Source organism: Lineus longissimus, chromosome 17, assembly GCF_910592395.1.
Source record: "Lineus longissimus chromosome 17, tnLinLong1.2, whole genome shotgun sequence".
NCBI classification, from domain to species: domain Eukaryota; kingdom Metazoa; phylum Nemertea; class Pilidiophora; order Heteronemertea; family Lineidae; genus Lineus; species Lineus longissimus.
This window is the reverse complement of record NC_088324.1, coordinates 14521136-14540483: the sequence shown is the minus strand read 5'-3', so window position 1 is coordinate 14540483 and position 19348 is coordinate 14521136. Positions and strand designations below refer to the sequence as shown.

Sequence of the window (19348 nt, the reverse complement as noted above, 5' to 3'; positions counted from 1 at the left end):
CGAAAAAAAACTGTTTTGAAATACTCCCTCAGATCTGTCATTCACCAAGTAAAGCATAAACCTGGTTTAATCTGTGGTTTATCTTACACTGTGCAAATCTCTCGGCAGCGAGTTTCTTTTACAGGTAGGTTCGTACCATTGTGTACATTTAATTTATTATTAAATAATTAAGTAAATGAAAAAAAAGCAATAAAAACAAAAAATGCATAAGTTTTTGGGTCCTTCCGAGATTCGAACTCGCACCATTTGTCAATGTGCATCGCTGATCTTGTTTACTGACTAACAACACGTGCGTTTCTTACTTGATGACGTCAGATGAAGTTACTGAGCTCTGATTGGCTGTCAATGTACACAATGGTACGAACCTACCTGTAAAAAAAACCTCGCGTCCGGGGGAACGACTGGGGGCGAAAATGTGAGGGAGCGATTCCTGCAATTCCATTCAAAGTCACATGACTTCCCCAACCAATCATTCTGTAGCGTTCAAAATGGTGGACAGTGGGAATATTTTCAAAACATTGTGTCGACATTAACTCACTAAATTGTGCTTTATACTGGTATTAAAGTTATCAAAGACTGGTGTTTTGAAGATTGATAGATACTTCAACTACTACATACTTTTATTCGACCGATCATTACGTTCGAGGAAGACCTACACGCTTTTTCTGTGATCGTATTTCTTACAGTTTAGTTTGTCAGTGTCAAATCACTCTGTGAGTGTGAGTGTCTCTAGAGTAGACTGTATCTCACTCTCTGCCTCTGGCTGTCTCATAGGCCAAGACATAGTGGACATAGTGCTCTAGTGACGAGCGTGCATGTGGGCGAGGCTAGTTGTTGATGAATAACCGGTAAGCAAGTTAGTTTGTACTGTGTCATGTTTGTATGTTATTTAGTATGTATGGTGAGGGGACCGTTCCCAATGAGAGTGAATGACTGTTAAATTGTCATCAATAGGCCTACATCATTCATAATCATCTACACAATACTGCACGCTGACGCTGTCGTAATTCACTAACAGTATTCAATTTTGGCCTGGGCTGAGCTGAGCCAGAGGTAACTATGCCTACGGGGTTTACCTTTTGGTGGGTGTACCAGGTAGTCACCTTAGATACGGTTAGGTGACTACTGCTACTGGGTGTAGTCACCTCAGGTACTACGGTTAACCGCACCTGAGGTAACCGTACCTGAGGTGACTACGGGGTACACCCAACCGTATCAGTACTGACTACCATAACCATTCATACTCACTGTTACATGTCCTGGTATGCTATACTACAAATCTACAAATAGACACTCACTCGGGTACTATTTTAAGGGACCACAGCTTAGTCTCATCTGACAGACCCTCGTTAATTTATCTCATATATGACATGTTCAACTAAAGACAGCTGACAAAAGTCCACTTTCCACTTCAGGATTAGGAACCCAAGCTATGACATGTATGATGTCACAAGAGCTGTATACCACCAGTACTGTTGACATTCCCTCAAGAATACCAGTTCCTAAGCCTCTCGAAATTCATTCCAAATCTACTTCACAAACAAAACCTTTGTAATGTGCTCTACTGTAAAGATCAATAGGCTTGTTTAGTTAGGCTTATTAGAGTTTGAACATTGTAAGATAATTTGTCTGTAAATGTAGGCCCTAAATGTGTATGTTTACGTTTCTTCTTGGCCTTCATACCTAGGCTTCCTGCTTACTTTTCTTACTTGTCCGAAGATTCAATCGTAGAGTATGAAGTGTAATAACCAGAGAATTTGTTAAGCATTTTACTATTTTAAGGGTTGTGCTTATTCAATGCAGTGACCATCCTCTAACAGTCGAGGGTTTCTTTCTACTTTCAGGATAAACTGGAGCAATAGTCCATTATGAGTGAATTCAAACGGTCGCGGACACACTGCAGCACGTCGGTGCTTCCTTGTGGAACAACTGAGCGTGAAAATCGACAGACGAAAACCAGAGCTCTGAACCCGAGAACTACTTCATCGAGATCTGTATCATTCAACCCAAACATTATCGAAACTTCTTTCGGTGGAACACAGAAAGTTGCAAAAATAAAACAAACTTTAAATGACTCTCGTGGAATCTTAGTAGAAGACACAAACATTTCCAACTGTGATCCGATCACTGAAGAAACGTCATCACTAGAAATTGGGAACACGAGTGCCAGAAACTCCCCAAAATCTCGAAGGACTAAGAGTTTCCCATCAGGACCTAGCAGTGCGATACCAAGCAGGAATCAAATGATGACATCGCAACGGCGCCTGGGACAAAATGGGCAGGGAACAGGAACGCCAGAATGTTTCAAATCTGTTCAAACTCATGAGACACCGAACCGAAAATCTAAGGACTCGATCCGGAGAAGTACGTCGATGTTGTACCCGGATGATTTTCATGGGGATAGTTGCGGTGTGACGGTTGCGGTACGGGTTCGCCCATTCAGTAAGAGGTAAGATTTGAAGAATGAATTTAGTCATTGTTGGAACAACAGCAATTGGATAGCCCTGCAAAAGTATCTATAACGTTGCAATAGCTATGACTGATTTAAGCTGTTCACAAATTGTATTCCATTGTAGGGAAGCACTCCCATAATAATCAACTTTATATTTTATTAATATGTATGATGTGTGGATCATTCATTAATGCCGTTGAGAAAATAATCTTTGGACGAAAGCACGCTAATATGATTATGAATATTTTAGTAAGAGTCAATGTTGTTACGGGCTATTGTGTTCAGAATAACGTGTCGTCATTCCGGGGGACCTGTTGGACTTCAAAATATGTCAATCATACTTGGGCTGACTTCAGAATATGGTCAGAATGGTTTTGTAAAATAACACTAGTGGTTCTGCAGACCTTTTCATTTCGCAGGTCACACATTCAAAGTACAATGTACATGTACTGGTGGGCCACCTTACCAAAATAACATTCACCCCAAGGCCTAGGCGTGGCCCTACATGTACATGTAGAAAAGTTTCAATAAATTTGTTGCCAGTGGGACATTTGACATGTATTGTATGAAGAGACTCTCTGAAAACGATGTGATGGACTTTTGATGAACTCATTGGCCAATGAAAGGAATTTGTCTTGTCTTCTCTATCCATTCTTTCCAGTCCTTATCCCGTCCCCGTTATCCTTGCTCACTATCATAATTTGTGATATCAGATACCGAGAGACATTGAAAGATCCCCACTTTGGGTTTATCATAATCATAAACATCAGACATCACAATCAAAACCCTTCAAATTTGCCAGGACAGGCATGACAGATTCGTTCACATTCACTGGGCTACGACAAAGAAATTTAGGTAGTAATTGCTCTGATAGAATCTTTATGGTGTACTCAATGCTGGCTTACCCACTGATTTACAGGCTGAGTTGATAAAATTTGGTGTGTTTTTCACAGTTCATAGCTTGGTGGGTTCTTTTCCTACATAACGTGAATTCATGCCTCATCATTACATGTAACATCAGGCTTTGGCCATGTGTTTCCAGTGAAATTGCTGTGAGACTTTAAAAAATCACGGTCTTCTTGCAGTTTGATAATGATAGGGAATGATACCACATGATGAAATATAAGATTAAGACAAAAAATTTTGAGATGCATGTGTCTGAGGGAAATTACAACTTTAGGCATGGGATTACGCTGCCCTCAAAACGTTGCATGCCAAGTGCAGAGAAACAGGAAGCCTTGACAGCTCAACTGTAGAGCTCCATTATCAGGGTACAAAACGTCCACATTCTGCTGCCATAACTTTCAGTTTGTGTGTGTGTTTTGAAAAACGTTCGTCCATTCATGATCGGTCGATACATGAATCAAAGACATGTATTTCACATTATGCTATCAATGGTCCCATTCAATCAACCATAAATAGAGTATTATGCCCAGATTATTTCACGCTCTGCGGCGATGAATTAAATCTACAACAAAGTGGAAATTCACATTGGTGTGATTGGAGTTGAAATATTCCTGCTGTAATGAAATTTTAACCCCTTTCTTGGCCAGTTGCTTAGCCTTCAATGCAATCCTTAATTTCAGTGTTGCCATGGTCCCGAGTCCTGTTTGTGACATTATTGCCATTCCAAAATAGTTGTCCTAAAGAGTAAAAAGTAGCACTGGAGTAATTCTAAAAAAAGTTACAATAACCATTTCATCTTTTCAGAGAGTTGACCTTTCCGGATGTCAAATGCATCATGTCCATGGATGAAAATGAGACCACGGTCACCTCCGATAACGGCACGCATCGCTTTACGTACGACTTCTCTTTCTGGTCGTTTGACTCGGACAACGGAGAATTCGCCTCCCAAGATCATGTGTACAACATGCTCGCCCAGCCTTTATTGGGTAAAGCGTTCGAGGGGTACAACACGTGTTTGTTTGCGTACGGGCAGACTGGAAGTGGGAAAAGTTACAGCGTGATGGGCCATAATGAAGAAGTTGGTATTATCCCACGATTTAGTGAGGAGCTGTTCTTGAGGCGGGAGGATTTGATTGGTGGGAAAGACCATGTAAGTGTTTGATAGCAACAAGTCTTGTATTGTAAACATAGCATGCCAGTGTTGAGAAGAAAGTGTTTCGACCAAATTCAGAGAAGTGAATAAGAAAATGACTTTAACAAGTGTATCTGATGGACAGAACTTTGAATATTATTCAACTTTTCATCGTAGTCGTACGAATGTATTTGAACCATTGAAACTTTGTATACCTGGCTTATTGTTAGTTCTGAATGTCCTTCCACTTCCAGGTATCAGTAAACGTAGAGATCAGCTTCTTCGAGATCTATAATGAGAAGATCCACGACCTGCTTGCCTCTAGCTGTTCATTAAATGAGAAAGTTGGGAAGAGACCAATCGTAAGTAGGATAAACTTGTCAGATCTCCTACATGTAATCCTATATAGTCCAGTCCTCCATGGTAACGTTATGGACAAATCTCGTGCTCATTTTTTCTGGTAGAGGCTTATCTTTCCCATTCTGCTTGCTTTAAATTCTAAAGTAACCTCTCTTTGCTTTCTCTTGCCTGACTCTACTTCACCTTCACTGAGCAAAACTCCATTCCTACTTTGCCCACCCTGTCATTACATTACATCAGCTGTTATTATCCATCATTTATAGCTGTCATTACTCTGTCATAGCCCATAATTTCAAGCCATCTCTTCCAGCATTGTGTGGAGGGCTCCTCAGAGTACCAGGAAGCTTTCTGCTACCCTGTCTATCCCACTGGACCATGGGTAAATGGCCATGTTCAATGCTGCATTTTGTTGCTGCTGTTACCAACTTCAAACACATTCGTTCTTTTTACGTTATTATTCATCTAGTTATACCCTGGCCACTGGGTTCCCAGTGGAATATCCAGAGCTCTAAAAAAACATCCCAATGGGGGTGTGGAGCACCCGAGTCATTGGGATTTTGACTGTCTCATTCAGTCTGGTTGTGACGTGGAAGAAGAGAAAGCTTTTTGCTTCATAAAGAAAAGTTTCCTTGATAAACTTGGGTAGGATTTGCAGCATATTGAAACACTTTTGCTTCTTTAACTCAAATTTCACTGTTTATTTCTTAAATTTCTTTTCTTTTTTTTGTTAATTTACATGTCTTAACCTTTCTTATGGTCTTTGTTTGTGGACTAGATGCACCTGATAATAAATTGTACAAAAATGTTCTCGCCTTAGTGGCCTACCTTTATCTTTTAGTCAACCGATCAGTAACTCCTAGGCCTTCTGTATTGTTTTGGTGTTGGTTCTGCCCCTCCCACACTCCTGCTCTATAAATAATAAAAAGCCAATCCTGATTTTTTATCCTGGCCACTGGGTTCCCACAGAGGTATCCAGAGTTTTAAAAAGTGTTTTCCTGTGGGGGTGTCAGGCACCCAACAGACTGGACTCCTCCAGCTGATTATCAATTCCTTTAAAAGAAATGTGCATCCTATTAAATAAGCCTTGTGATCCTGTCTATTTTCATCAGATTATTTACCCCAATTCCTATTTTGTCTTTTCAGCTAAGAGTTCGTGAGCACCCTGTCCTTGGCCCGTATGTTGAAGGTCTCTCAACGCACGTCGTAAACACCTTTGACGATATTCAAACATGGCTGAACTTGGGCAACAAACAGCGAGCAACAGCAGCAACTGGGATGAATGACAAGAGTAGCAGATCACATTCTGTATTCACCGTGGTGCTCACCCAAACTAAGGTAGGTCTCCCCAACATGACTCTGACATTATCCTGTCCCTTAGCCTAGTGGCTATGAGGGAAAACGGCAGTGTTGACAACTAATTTGACAACTAATATCCACTGAGATTTGTTTTCAGGAGCCTGTATTACATGTAGTTGGTTCATCATATACAGAGCTATGGTTATCTTTCTTCAGACTGATGTGTTGGAGGGAGAATGTCACGAACACTCGACCACAAGTAAGATCAATCTGATTGACTTGGCAGGGAGTGAGAGGCAGTCCGCAGCAAAAACATCAGGCGATAGACTCAAGGTAGGTCAAATTTCCCTGTTCAGGTTCCATATTAGATTTCTCTAGTTGATGGTGTTCCAGTCATTTCATAACCCCTGTAATGCTCAAAAAATCGCAGGCTGGACATTCTTGGTATCTCATGTTAAATTCTCATTTCAGGAGGGTGCTAGTATCAACAAATCGCTCCACACACTCGGTAAAGTTATATCACAGCTCTCGGAACTCTCCTCCAACCCCAGCAAGAAAAAGAAAGTGTTCATCCCCTATCGAGATTCAGTCCTGACTTGGTTGCTGAAAGAAAGTCTTGGCGGGAATTCCAAGACTGCCATGTTGGCTACAGTTAGTCCTGCTAATATTTGCTTGGAGGAGACGATGAGTACGCTACGCTACGCACGACAGGCAAGGACAATTGTCAATACTGCGAGAATAAATGAGGATGCAAAGGCGAGGCTCATCAGAGGTATGTTGATCAGGCTGGTCGGGGTCGTAACTTTGAGGAGTCTTTCAAGGACACCCTTCAGAATAAGATTGTTGGCCATGTATGGTTGAACTGGCTGGTAAGTGGAAGGGACCACTTTTTGATCAAAACCACAAAACTTCTAAAAAAAATATCTGTCTTTCAGAGTTGCGTTCTGAAATTGAGAAGCTGCGTAGTCAGACAGGCAATGCTATGCACACTGAGGATGATTTTGACGCTCAGGCTGCAAGCCTCGCTGAAATAGCCTCACTCAAGTCCAAGCTGCTCGAGAAGGAGAAAGCCATGCAAGAGATGTCGAGGTCATGGCAGGAGAGGCTCCAATCATCTGAAGCCAGGAAGAAGGAGGAGACAAAGTTGTTAGAGGTACGTTTCCATGTTTAATGCTCACAAAAATTGTCCTGACACTGTAAATTAATAAGCCCACAGCCTGTCACTCAAATCCTAGTTCATACTTTTCTCATTATTTCAGAAATCTGGTGTGACTTTGAAAATCAACAACAAACTGCCAAACCTTGTGAATCTGAATGAAGACCCGCAGCTCTCCGAGATGTTGCTGTACATGTTGAAGCCGGGACAGTCACAGGTCGGCCGCAAGATGACCACTTCTGAACATGATATACAGTTAAATGGGGCTCTCATTGCTGATGACCATTGGTAAGTCTATTCTAGACCGAACCACAGTGCCAAATCAAATGAATATTGAACAGAAATGTAATGATGAGGGCTTTGTTTTAGCAAGTCTGTTAAAAAATACACTTGTTATTTTTCAGCTTTTTTGACCACGTTGACGATGTTGTTTACCTCATCCCTATAAACGATGCTCTGACGTACGTCAATGGTGACCTCATCACTGAGAGGATAACGCTGCATCATGTAAGTTTAAGTACACAATTCTATCTCGAAATGATCATGTTGTAAGTGCCAAAACTTATGTCTTGTACCAGGTATGTTTCTGGACTTGGAATGAGAGTCTACAATTCATTGATTTTCAAGTTATGATAAAGTTGTTTGTTTATTTCCATTTTCAGGGTGATCGCGTTATCCTTGGTGGAGACCACTATTTCAGGTTTAATAACCCAAAAGAGTTGAAGGAGCGAGAAGGAAGGCCAAACACTGCCATGGCAAACCATGTCAAAGACTTTGAATTTGCGCGTCAGGAGCTGATCAGGGTTCAGAATGCCAGGTATGAAAATTCTCATGTTAATCTCACCAATCTCTCACTGGCCAGCATTTCGATTTGTAGTGCTGTGGAAACTTCATGCTTGGATATTGTTGACATTTGTTAAAATCCTTTGTATTTCAGACTTGAGCAAGAACTAGAAGAAACGAGGAAAAAGGCCCAAGAGGAGATGAGGCATGAACTGGAATCTGTGAAGAGTTCAGCGAAGAAAGAACTGAAGGAAAAGCTTGAGAAGACGAGGCAGCAGGCAGCGCAGGAGTTGATACAGCAGAAGACATCATACGAGGGCCGCCTGGCCCAGCTGGAGAGAGAATTGGTTAGTAAAGTTTGGCTTGTTAGCTGACCCATTCACATGTGGGCCTGAAAATCATATTGCTGCCCCATAGTTGGCCAGACCATTCATTGGAAAGCTCTTGAAAGATACTATCTGACGACTCAACTTAGGTTATGTTAATCTGAACTTTGGACTCATATCATTTTCTGTACAGTAAGCCAATTTTAAATTTCAATATTTCTTGCAGAAAGCCAAAGAGGAGCAGACCCACCAAGATACTGAGGGTATAATGAAGAAAGCTGAACAGCTGGAGAGACAGAACCAGTTGCTACAGCAAACAGTGATCGCCAACAAGAAACGACTTGAACTCGAGGCTCAGGCTGCTAATCAGGTATTTGCTTGCACCATGATGTTCCATATGGACTAGTTTTCTCCACAGCAGTGTGTTTGCATGTGTGTTAGGTTGCTGAATATTGGCAGTTGAGTCTCACTTGTTTGAATATACAACGTATTTCAACTGAAAATGATCATATAGTTGTGTTGCGGCTGAAGTGATCCTGCTGTCGTTTGAGGTCAAATATGGAACCAGTCCAACCTGTGGTATCACATCACTCATCAACCTACACTGTCGCAGTACATGTTAATAATCAATGATTCAGTTTTCATGATTGGATGCTGAACTTTTGTTTGTTGATCAGACCGAAAAGTTTCTTTTTATTGTTATAGGCTGTCAAAAACTCCAAGATCAGCCATTTCAAGTTCTTTGAAAAACTTGAGAACGAAAAGCAGAAGATACAGCTGGATGTGAAACGACTGTCGGAGTTGAGGAGCAAGAAAGAGAGTGCAACGCCAGTCAAACAGCCCTTGGGGCAACTTACGCCATTGAAAATCGACCAGAACGGTAACCGGATGGACCTTTATAGGAATGCGCTACTGCTGCGGGAGGCGAACAAGATAAGTCAGTACTTGAAGAGAGACACTGTAAGTGTTACCTGAAAGGGATTTGTATTTGCAAGGGAAGGGGTGAGAAAGTGTCAGCATTGATGTTAAAAGCATCAATCATCTCTGAGGTTTTCTCCTGAAGCTGATGCTTTTGAAAATGTGCGATGTGTGGCCTATGGTTGACCTGACACCAGAATCATCTTAACTTTTTGTAGATGTGTCTCAATATCTAGCTGGCATTTTGTAACCTGCAACAAAAAACTTTTTCCAGTTATTCAGTCTTGAGGAAATCCCCAATGACGGCCAATATGTCATCAACGTCACCAACACAAAGCTTGGCATCACGACTTTCTGGACCCTGGAAAAATTCGAGGATAAATTGGTGGAGTTTCGCGAGGCGTACCAGGCAGAGGGTGCCAGTGATGTCAGCGATGACCTGTTTTATAATCCTAATGATACATGGGAGCAGGTCGAGCGGATCAATTCACCAACGGATTCTAAGAGATTGTAAGTTGGAGCATAAGTTTCATGTCCAATTTTTATTACTCTGGTATTCTTCTGTCTTCAGTTATGAAAGCAAATCATATCTGATCATGTTTTTCCGATAATTTCAGAAGGTGTGCAATTCGGAAGAGCCTGAGCCCAAAGTCACCCATGATTCTGCGGAAACTCAGTTTCAATGAGAGTGATAAAGTTGAGATGATAGTGGAGGAAGAGTCGCCGAGAGAGAAGTCATTAGCGTCGTCCGTTTTTGATATATGCCGAGAACTGCTCAGCGAAACTGGAGAAAAGTTGAAAGGTAACGCATTTCTTGTATTGGAATCAACTCTGATCAGTCTGGCCACTTTCACAAGCTTTGTAATCATTTACCATACCATTTCAAGTGTTTGAGATCTTTCTAGCTCCTGTTTTTCTCTTGCCTTGGCAGACCCACGTTTAGATGACAGTATAGCTGACATGGTGCTGTGGGACCTTGATGCCATATACTCGGCCCTATCTTCCTTGATGGATGCAAGGAGTACCGTAGCTTTTGGTAAGTCACATCATCGCTTTTATGGGGAAATTTCTCACTGTTATCTTTTGTTAACTTATACAAGTACCGGGACAAAGGACAAAAGGCAAACTTTTGTAAGTTGTCTGGGGGTAGCAAACCTTTCTACCGATGAGTGTTCTTAAAACAAGGACTAGTGGCATAGATAGTTGGAAATGACTTGATAATATAAACCTTTTTAGATCTGCACCTCTCATATTGTTATTTCACAATCTCTCATTCAAGCATTTCAAAACATTATTGCTCTTCCAGATATCAATTCCACAAGCTCTGAGCAGACCCAAGTCCAGAGCATTCAGCTGACAGTTTCCATGAAGCAGTTGGTTTGTCACGCCACCAGCTGGGCGGCATCCTACAATGGCCTCGGTTCACCGCTAATCAAATCGTACATGGACAAGATCATCGAGACGATGAAAAAACTTTCAAATTATCTGGTGCTATTTCTGCAGGTGAGAATGCAAGTTTTTGCAGAACATATATGGAAGGTAATGAGAGATGATTAAACATTGTTGGTTCAATACACCAAACAAAAACATCGCAATCCTTGTAACTTTGACAAGTGACCTGTCTTTCACATCCACATCCTTTGAAAAAGATCCTTGTACTGCATTTCTATGCCAGGGCAAGCTGAAAGACTTCACTCACCTTTAGAAGCTTGTAATGGACTGCTCCATGTTTTGCATCAACATGGGGTACCCAGGTGCCACAACTAGATAATCTTCAGTCAATGAGCAAAGCGACCTGATTACACATCTTCTTTCAGGGCTATGCAAGCGACATAACAACAATGGTGAATGGGTCTTCTTCTGACAGTCATGATGCTCTCTTCAGTATTGCCAAACAGTGTGGAGAGGTGGCGCTGGCAACTGAGATGCGCATGAACAGCCTAGTGGATTCGCGACTTGATGTATTTGATGACGAGGACGAGGATACTCGTATGCCAAAGGTATTTGTAAAAACTTGACTTGAATGTTGATGGACTTCTCCTGCCACGAACTTTCAGATCAGTATTATCAATACTGTATCTGTTTATTGCAATTACATGTAAGCTGATCCTTATTTTTCCAGCTTTACCACCTGATCAAGATGTCCTTCCTTGGCGGCAGTGACCTCTTCATTGACAAGACTATCCAGGGCGGTATCAAGACGGTGGAAGATTGCGAATTGAGCATACAGACGTTAGGTGACAACACTGGTTACCGAGAAGAGGTAGGTCAATAAACTTGTAATGTCAATTTTGGTCGAGAGACAATTCAGCCAGGTAGTTTGGATTTCAGTGTGCTTTCAATGAGTTTGTTCATGTGTAAATATAACTAATCTTACCTCTTACATTTCAGATAGCGGAAATACTCCAACATGTTGAAATCTTAGTCGCGTCTGCTCGAGTTCTCTTGGTCAAAATGCAAGAAATCCAAGTGCAGGTGAACGTCTCAATGAGAGAAAGTGAAGAGGGTGGAAAACCTGAGAATTATTATGACCGCAGTTACCGGAGACTACAGGGTCTGGTTACACAGATCACAGGACTTTCTGAGAGTGTTGGTTTGCTGTGTAAGGCTGCTGGGGCCGTTGCTGGGGGTAAGTTGAACTTCATGGAATGGGCCCCTTGTACGTAATGGAATTCAACCCTGGCATCACCATTAGGGTTGTTATGTCTTCGTTCTTTGTTCATGTAAGAGCATGTTATTGTGAGATTGCAGCGCTTCCATTAAGTTTTGCTTTATGAACAGTTAATAAACTTGTATTCTTTCTGATTTAAGGTACTGAGAAGGACTTGCGTCGTCTCATTCGTGGTGTTGAAATGATCACAAAGTCGACGAAAAAGCTGATTACGATATCGTACGGTGACAGCAACTACAACAGTCTCGACACTCAGTCGGAAAGTTCTGAGGCATCGATATTGAACGACATGCAGAATGAACTATTAGACCTCGCGTCACAGGAGGTTCAGCTGTCTTCAAGGACTTTGATCAATTATCTCCAAAAACAGCTGGAGTCGAATCCCACGTATAATTGTCCGATTCGTGGGAAACGTGTGCTGCCACCATCGCCCGATCGTGGCGTTGGTATCGGCGGGTCGAATTCTGTGATTCGTCACTGCAGTATCAAGCAACGGCTAGTGCTGATTGATGGACATGGCAACTGAAATCATCAGAGATTGGACTATCCCCATAAAGGTCATCAACTGACTGAACTGTGTTCATATATTTAAATTATTTCGACTCTGAATCCATTGAAACTGCATTTCAGGACCTGGCCCTTCAAAATTAGTCAGCTTTAACTTAGCACTGAGTTCGACTGGCTTATGTGACTTGACTTGTTTTGAATGACCGGACTGGTGGATTTAAGTGAGGAGTATTCTCAGGAGAGTAATGGACTGGGTCACAGCTTTAAATTATTATTAGACTGGACAGTTCATTGCTGCATTTCCAGTGGTTATACATGTACGTGAGAAATGTTCTTAGAAAACGAAGTGGACAATCTGAATCTCATGCGTGAAGACAAGACAGATAAATTGGACAGGATTTGAGCATATCCAGTCTTAGAGCTCACGATGTCATAGTGACAATTCTCAACTCGTTGAATCAAATCAACATGTAGGACCATTTGTTGGTGGCACCATTTTGCCCCATTGATGGACAAATCAATGGCTTTTTTACACATCATTGTACACTAAACTGCCATCCTTCACAGTACTGCCAATTACCTTGTTTAGAAAGCTGTATATAACACTTTCGGCGCCGAAACCACGTAGATCAAAGTGGCCCAAATCCCCCTCTTTGAGCAGGTTATCGGAGTCTCATGCAGAACTACGCCATCGCCATCTTCAGGGCAAGGGAGGAACTGAAAGAACTACGCCATCGCCATCTTCCGGGCAAGGTAGGAACTGAAGAACTACGCCATCGCCATCTTCAGGGCAAGGTAGGAATTTTCAGTTTCTGCCTTGCCCTGAAGATGGCGATGGCGTAGTTCTTTCATGAAGTCCATGAGACTCCGATAACCAGCTCAAAGGGGAGGGGGATTTGGGTCACGCGTGGTTCGGCGCTGGAGCTGTTAATCAAATAGGACGATTTATTCTCTTATATCTATTGACATGCACATGCAGAGCTTTGTTTAAGCGTCAGAAAATGCTCATCAAAAATGCTTTCTAGCATATGGTGATGTCAAGAGGTTGATTATTCTCAATTCAGAGAAAGCATCACTTGGCCACTTGTGTCACCATATATAGTCGTCAAATACCTTGTAGCTACCTTGTACTCATAGTAGCAACAATTCACATTGATGTATGTATACCAAATATTATAACTACTGAAGATTGTAAACAGTTCTTTTGTATTTTTTGATACAACATTTGAAATAAAATGCACAAGATATCACATTTGTTTTTTCTGCGATTATTAAAGTTGGTTGGTTGCTGCCAGATTATCAATGGCACTGGCTAGTGCTTTGTCCTCCTGTCTTGCCACTGTTCTCTTGTCATTGCTCGGGGCAAGCTGTGCTGTTGGCCTCAGCCAGACTTGAGAAAACAGCCAAGGACCAAGAGATTCCCCTTCTCTGCAAATGACTCCATGCACAATAGATGTTAAGTCAAGCAGCACAATAGGGCATGCACACTAGATGTTAAGTCAAGCAGCACCGGTGAAAGAATGTGTTTAGCCAGGGAATTGAACCCCACAACACCACTGATTGCCGATTGGCACTAACTCCCTTCCAAGATTGAAAAGGGGACCACTATGATATATATTTGGTAAGTAAGTTTTATATCTTCTGCAACATTTTGCAACGCCGACATAGATACACTGGTCTCTTTAGCATGTTAAGGGCAAATATACAACATTTCGTTCCAAAAGCTGCACTTTTAAGTGCAGCTTTACTTTCAAATTTACTCCAAGAAACAACAAGACACTCAATTTTTTCACAAATACATACTTTATTACAATACATACCATTACATGAACAATCTGACCACTGTTCTTGCAGGTTTTTATACAAAATGATCTTTTTATAAAATAAATGCATACACTCGCCACAGGAAACCTTTACGGAATCAGGTGTACTGCCAGTTGCTTTCCAAACAAACTGACACCCATAATTTCAAGCAAAAGTTTGCACTGACCCTTACAATGAATACACTTTCAGCCCTGTTTTGTAAACATCATTTTCATAAATGTCTGTTACTGTCGGCATCCTTCATGATATGCCTCTAGACTCCTGTTGTCTCTCCAAGATGGCGGTAGTCCTTCCTGTAGATAGCGACCACACTTTTTACACGGCGATGTGAAGAGAGTCTTGTAGCTGTGTAACCAAGTCTGAAATGAATAAAAATAGTTATCAGATTTAGAACTTTTGTTACTAGATTTGACCTATTCATTGGCCACAAATCCAAGTTACACAAACTCAGTCCACAGGCCTATCTTGAGAGCATTGGTACAGCTGAATCTTACCATAAAAGATTTCAATGCTAAATCTGGCATCTGTGGTGAGAAGAAATGAATCATTGCCACGTTGGCATGCTCTGTCACTTTCTGGAAGACTTGGTAGCGAGATTTTGTCCAGATTTCATCCTGAAAAACATAAACATACAAATGAAATTGTTTTCATCTATACAGGCTGGCTTGCAGGCCCACTCTGAACCTCAAGAGGGAAGTGTTCTAAAAGCTAGCTGTATCCCAAGATTAGCTTGGTCCTACAGTAAGAGCCACAGTAGCCAAGTGGGAAAACTACAGCTTGGCATGCCAATGAGCTGGAATTCGATCCTGAACGAGAATTCTTGGGCTCCAAAGATTATAAAATTTTATCACATTACCTTTGGATTGTCACAAAATGAGTCTTCTCCATAAGCTTTCACTACCACAGATTCAATGATGACACCTCGTAAAACCACAATGGCTTGGAAGGTTGTCTCAAGGGTTATCTTCAGGACAGCTGAGTTTCCCATTGGACGTGTCAGCTGGACTGACATATCGGGGAACAATCGGTCAAGATTCTGTATGAAGAGGTCTACAACTCTGAAAGGTCATGAAACGATAAAAAAATTAAAGGTTATCTGTCAAGTATATTGTCAAGACGTTTTCACTTTCAATTTTCTTTAAAATCCCCTGTGACTGCTGTTGACATGTGAAGGGCAGTAAAAAAGGCAATCTCACCTAAGTTTCAGATGCTCCAAAAAGCTGGGCATACTTACTGGTTAGGAAACATATGAGATGGTGATTTCCTAAATCTTTTCCCATGCATCAGTCCACTCTGGTTCGATCTTTTCAAGAGGTTTTGATTCAAAATAGCCATGGTGTGACCAGCAAACTCCTGCGCCTTGTTCCACCACTTGTAAGACTGTTGAAGTTGTGTAAATAACGGTGTCTTGTCCATGACAGGGTCCAGGGTGATGAAGTAACTGTTAGCAGCGGTCAGGGTGGGTCCCATTGGTGTGGCTGCATTGGAATACTTCTCAAGCTCACTGTGGGGGAGAAGACACTATTTCATGAAACTTTTCAAGGTGTGTTTTAACTTTATTTTTCAAATGGACTAACCTGTAAGGGTATGGGGTTACACAGAGTCAAAGAGAATAAGGTTTTAAAATGCAATGCAGTCATCCAAGTTCCAACCATGATATCCTGGCCTTCTTGGGGTATTATTGTGGAAAAGGTATGCTTTCCATCACTCATGAAACAATTGTTGCTTTAAAAGTTTACAAAGTGAATATCATTTTCAATTCCAAATGCTAGCTGATCAAGTAAATCTTGTGAAAATATGTTAAATCTTTTCTAAAGCATTACCTGAAATGTTTATTGACGCCCAGAAGAGATTGCTGTAGATTTGTTAAGAAGACTTTATTCTTGTCTTTCTCCACATCAGCTTTGCTTGGCTCCACACCTTGTGCTAATGTTTCCACAACATGGGTGACCGCATTACGCAATTGCTGCACTGCACGGAGAGCCTGGTTCAGGGTATCATTTAGGTCAGCCATAATCTGTAACAATAAGAAAACTTACTTGTCACAGAACTAGGTAGGCCCTAAGCCCTTGATTTAATCACCTGGTTGGTAATGCACCAGGATAGGTCAGCGTGTTTAGATCTATCTTACCCACAGAAACACCGAAACATCATCTTGCTTTGCATTGACCTTAGCTTGTAATGATTTAATGATCTGAACATCAGTTATGCACAATAGCAGAGAAACACATACATCTGGGGTCACTTTTTTGGCACACCCTGTAGTGTACACTAAACACAAATGTCAAAACTGGGTGGATAAAAGAAACGAAATAAGGCAATTCACGCACGAATCTTGGAAGAAAACATACTTCTACAAGTGTAAAAACTAACCTCACACTAGGGAAACGACTCTTTTTGTCAATCTCATCAGTCCTTTGTGTACAAAATGAGTTTTGTAATGACAAAAATCATAAAAATTGTCTTCTTTATTGGTGACAACTACTAACAGAAGTACCCTTTTGTAGTCTCAATCAAGCAAATCATGATATTTTCTAACGCAGTGTATTGTTACATGCAAGCTGCAGGCAGGGTAGTTTGCCTTGCGCATGCAATGCCAAGACAATGCTTTCATGCGTTTATTCTCAATTTCACCAGATATATCAAAATAAAGCTACATAAATTCTTTGCTGACACTGAACATGATATATAGAGCTTCATAAGTAAGTTGTTTGTTATATGTGGAAACCCCTTGGGCAGGTCAAAGGCTGCGATCGGAAAGAGGGAGATACCTATAGTATTATTAGTATTGGTCATGAAACTGTCGCAACATGTCTCTCACACACAAACCATACACTAACAAGACATGTACGTATCTATTTTCAGTTACGAGACGAGATGGGACTGCTACGCCTTGTGACCTTCGACATTACCAACACGATAATCCGGCCCCGGGATGTCGGACTGAATTATTCCAACGCAGCAAAGATGTTCGGCATCTTTGTCAATCCAGAAGGTGTCACGAATTCGTTTAGAAAACACATCAAAAAGCAGGATAAACAGTATCCGAATTATGGCTTCAATCACGGAATGACGTCAAAACAGTGGTGGACCCGTCTCGTCTGTGACACATTCCTCGACCTTAACATGAATCACGATGTTAAAAAGTTACACCAGGTGGCTGATTATCTCTTTGAATTTTACCACAAAGGTGAACCATACGATATAATTCCTCATTCTATGGAACCTTTGGAGCGCTTACGGGAAGAACACCCCTATTTAAAAGTCGGTGTCATTTCAAACTTTGATGAGAGATTACCAGCGATACTCGATGACCTTCACTTGTCAAAATATTTTGACTTTCTTGTTTTATCCGTCAAAGTTGGCGTTTGTAAACCTCATCAGCGTATATTCCAAGCGGCGTTAGAAATGGCTGGCGCAAAACCTGCAGATGCGGTTCATGTTGGTGATAATATAGAACTTGACTATTTGGCGGCACGAAAGGTGGGAATGAATGCGATAGTTATGGCGGGGAAGCAGATGATTCTGGATCAGCGCGTGGAAGATCGTCATGTTGTCAGGGATTTGACTGAGCTTGAGGAGAAAATGAAATTGATTGAGGAATGGAGAATTTGACTGTGAGAGGGGACTTGAAATTTGCGCATTGAATCTGTAGTCTAAGCAATGTGGTTGTGCTTTTATAGTCATTCTTCTTGTAGTTCAGTCATGTTTGTTCCATGACTTTGTATATTACAATATACATTTATGTAAATAAGTACTTATTACTTGTTTACCTGTACACTCGTCATCAATACTCTAGTCACGTATTTACCCAGTTTTGCATGTAGGATTATGTCTGTTCAGCATGTAAGTATTTTAAGTACATGTATTTAGAAATTTTATTTCAAATAACATGAATAGTGCCACCTTTAAATTCTATGTACATTATACTGTTTTAAAGCATTTATATACATGAAGTACTTGGTTAACTTGAGGGAATAACTTGAGCATGAGAGATGTTGGTTTTGAAACAAAAAAGGCTTCTACTTTGACCGTGACTTCATCAAACAGCACAAACCATTGAAAACTTCAATTAAACACTGCACGAGAACTGAATGTAACCATGGGCCGACCTAAAATTTGCAAGCCATGACAAAACTGCCTCCCAACATACCTCTTAGTTGCTCAGAAATGTGAATTTTCTGGCAAGAATCAGGATAATAATTGCTCATCGCCTGCAATGCATCACTCATCATTAGAACTCTTGTATCAAATATCTATGTACGGTACTTATTATTTTTAGTCTACATATGTTATTATTTTCTACCAGAAATAAAAGTTGTGCTGTTTTTCTTCTTAACAATGGCTGTTACATTACTTTGTTGTGATGACCAAGTGGCCTATCTGAAGACCATGCAAATGATGGTGGATTGATCTTCATTGTCTGTGTGGTCTTCAAGGACACAGCTTGCCCATGGGATACATGTACCAAGGACAGCATGTTCTTGATATGCCTAGTTGTGACTGTCTTCAAGAGACCATGACCTACATGGTTGTGACTGTCTTCAGGACCACTCACTTTGGCCACTGTCATCGAGAGCACAGTCGTGCTTATGCCTTCAAAAGCACACCCCTCAGTCTGGTTGTGACTGGCGATACTGGCGCAATCTCCTTTGCCATATTGAAACAACTCTCCGCATGATGACAAGAACCAGGACATTCTTCCTCCATTTGCTTCTGTGCTCCAATGATGTGAAAAGGGAACGTACTTTTAAAGCACAATTGATGGGCAACGATTCCACACAGAGGGGGTTAATTTTGAGAAAAAAAGGTATATCCATTTCATAAGGGAGAAATTTTGCAAAAATAAAATATTCCCACGGTCAGAGCCAAACGGGATGAGAGGGTTAATGGAAACCTTGTTCCTAGGAAAAAGTTAAAAATTTCTTCATACATTACACCTGCAATTTTAATTTTTTGATCCTGGGTACAAGGTTGTTTATTAACCCTTGCAGGCCGTTTGGCTTAGAGCGTGGGA

General features: G+C 41.1%; 3 protein-coding genes across 4 annotated transcripts; 2 read left to right on the top strand and 1 right to left on the bottom strand.

Moving 5' to 3' along the window:
- Nucleotides 1–507: 507 nt before the first annotated feature.
- On the top strand, nt 508–13745 carry LOC135501775 (kinesin-like protein KIF14). Of its 2 annotated transcripts, XM_064794075.1 has the most exons (23): nt 508–694; nt 775–848; nt 1845–2449; nt 4163–4508; nt 4745–4852; nt 5994–6185; nt 6363–6479; nt 6618–6918; nt 7082–7299; nt 7406–7590; nt 7707–7809; nt 7965–8119; nt 8240–8432; nt 8638–8781; nt 9117–9371; nt 9604–9839; nt 9947–10131; nt 10261–10365; nt 10636–10832; nt 11147–11329; nt 11452–11592; nt 11721–11958; nt 12141–13745. In XM_064794075.1, exons 3-23 carry the CDS (start codon nt 1869–1871, stop codon nt 12524–12526), a joined length of 4569 nt encoding a protein of 1522 aa, XP_064650145.1. In that variant the 5' UTR covers nt 508–694; nt 775–848; nt 1845–1868; the 3' UTR covers nt 12527–13745. The 2 variants fall into 2 exon arrangements, with proteins under 2 accessions (XP_064650145.1, XP_064650144.1); XM_064794074.1 differs by having other exon boundaries at nt 508–848.
- A 566-nt stretch (nt 13746–14311) lies between these two features.
- Nucleotides 14312–16802, bottom strand: LOC135501523 (mediator of RNA polymerase II transcription subunit 27-like). The gene is made up of 6 exons (XM_064793676.1): nt 16705–16802; nt 16155–16348; nt 15566–15835; nt 15188–15389; nt 14826–14945; nt 14312–14690 (listed from the first exon to the last, which is right to left on the bottom strand). The coding sequence occupies exons 2-6, from the start codon at nt 16343–16345 to the stop codon at nt 14556–14558; spliced, it is 918 nt and encodes a 305-aa protein (XP_064649746.1). The 5' UTR covers nt 16346–16348; nt 16705–16802; the 3' UTR covers nt 14312–14555.
- Nucleotides 16803–16912: 110 nt separating this feature from the next.
- Nucleotides 16913–18653, top strand: LOC135501485 (haloacid dehalogenase-like hydrolase domain-containing protein 3). Its single transcript, XM_064793625.1, has 2 exons — nt 16913–17033; nt 17197–18653. Exon 2 carries the CDS (start codon nt 17209–17211, stop codon nt 17944–17946), a length of 738 nt encoding a protein of 245 aa, XP_064649695.1. The 5' UTR covers nt 16913–17033; nt 17197–17208; the 3' UTR covers nt 17947–18653.
- Nucleotides 18654–19348: the final 695 nt, after the last annotated feature.

What these genes read in the sequence shown, in the direction of transcription:
- LOC135501775 (XM_064794075.1), top strand. Translation starts at nt 1,869, where the DNA reads ATGAGTGAATTCAAACGGTCGCGGACACACTGCAGCACGTCGGTGCTT. An exon ending in AAGTTGGGAAGAGACCAATC is followed by an intron (nt 4,853 to 5,993) that starts GTAAGTAGGATA and finishes TTGTCTTTTCAG; the next exon opens with CTAAGAGTTCGTGAGCACCC. An exon ending in CCAACGGATTCTAAGAGATT is followed by an intron (nt 9,840 to 9,946) that starts GTAAGTTGGAGC and finishes CGATAATTTCAG; the next exon opens with AAGGTGTGCAATTCGGAAGA.
- LOC135501523 (XM_064793676.1), bottom strand. Translation starts at nt 16,345, where the DNA reads ATGGCTGACCTAAATGATACCCTGAACCAGGCTCTCCGTGCAGTGCAG. An exon ending in GGCGTCAATAAACATTTCAG is followed by an intron (nt 15,836 to 16,154) that starts GTAATGCTTTAG and finishes TCTCCCCCACAG; the next exon opens with TGAGCTTGAGAAGTATTCCA. An exon ending in CATTTTGTGACAATCCAAAG is followed by an intron (nt 14,946 to 15,187) that starts GTAATGTGATAA and finishes TATGTTTTTCAG; the next exon opens with GATGAAATCTGGACAAAATC.
- LOC135501485 (XM_064793625.1), top strand. Translation starts at nt 17,209, where the DNA reads ATGGGACTGCTACGCCTTGTGACCTTCGACATTACCAACACGATAATC.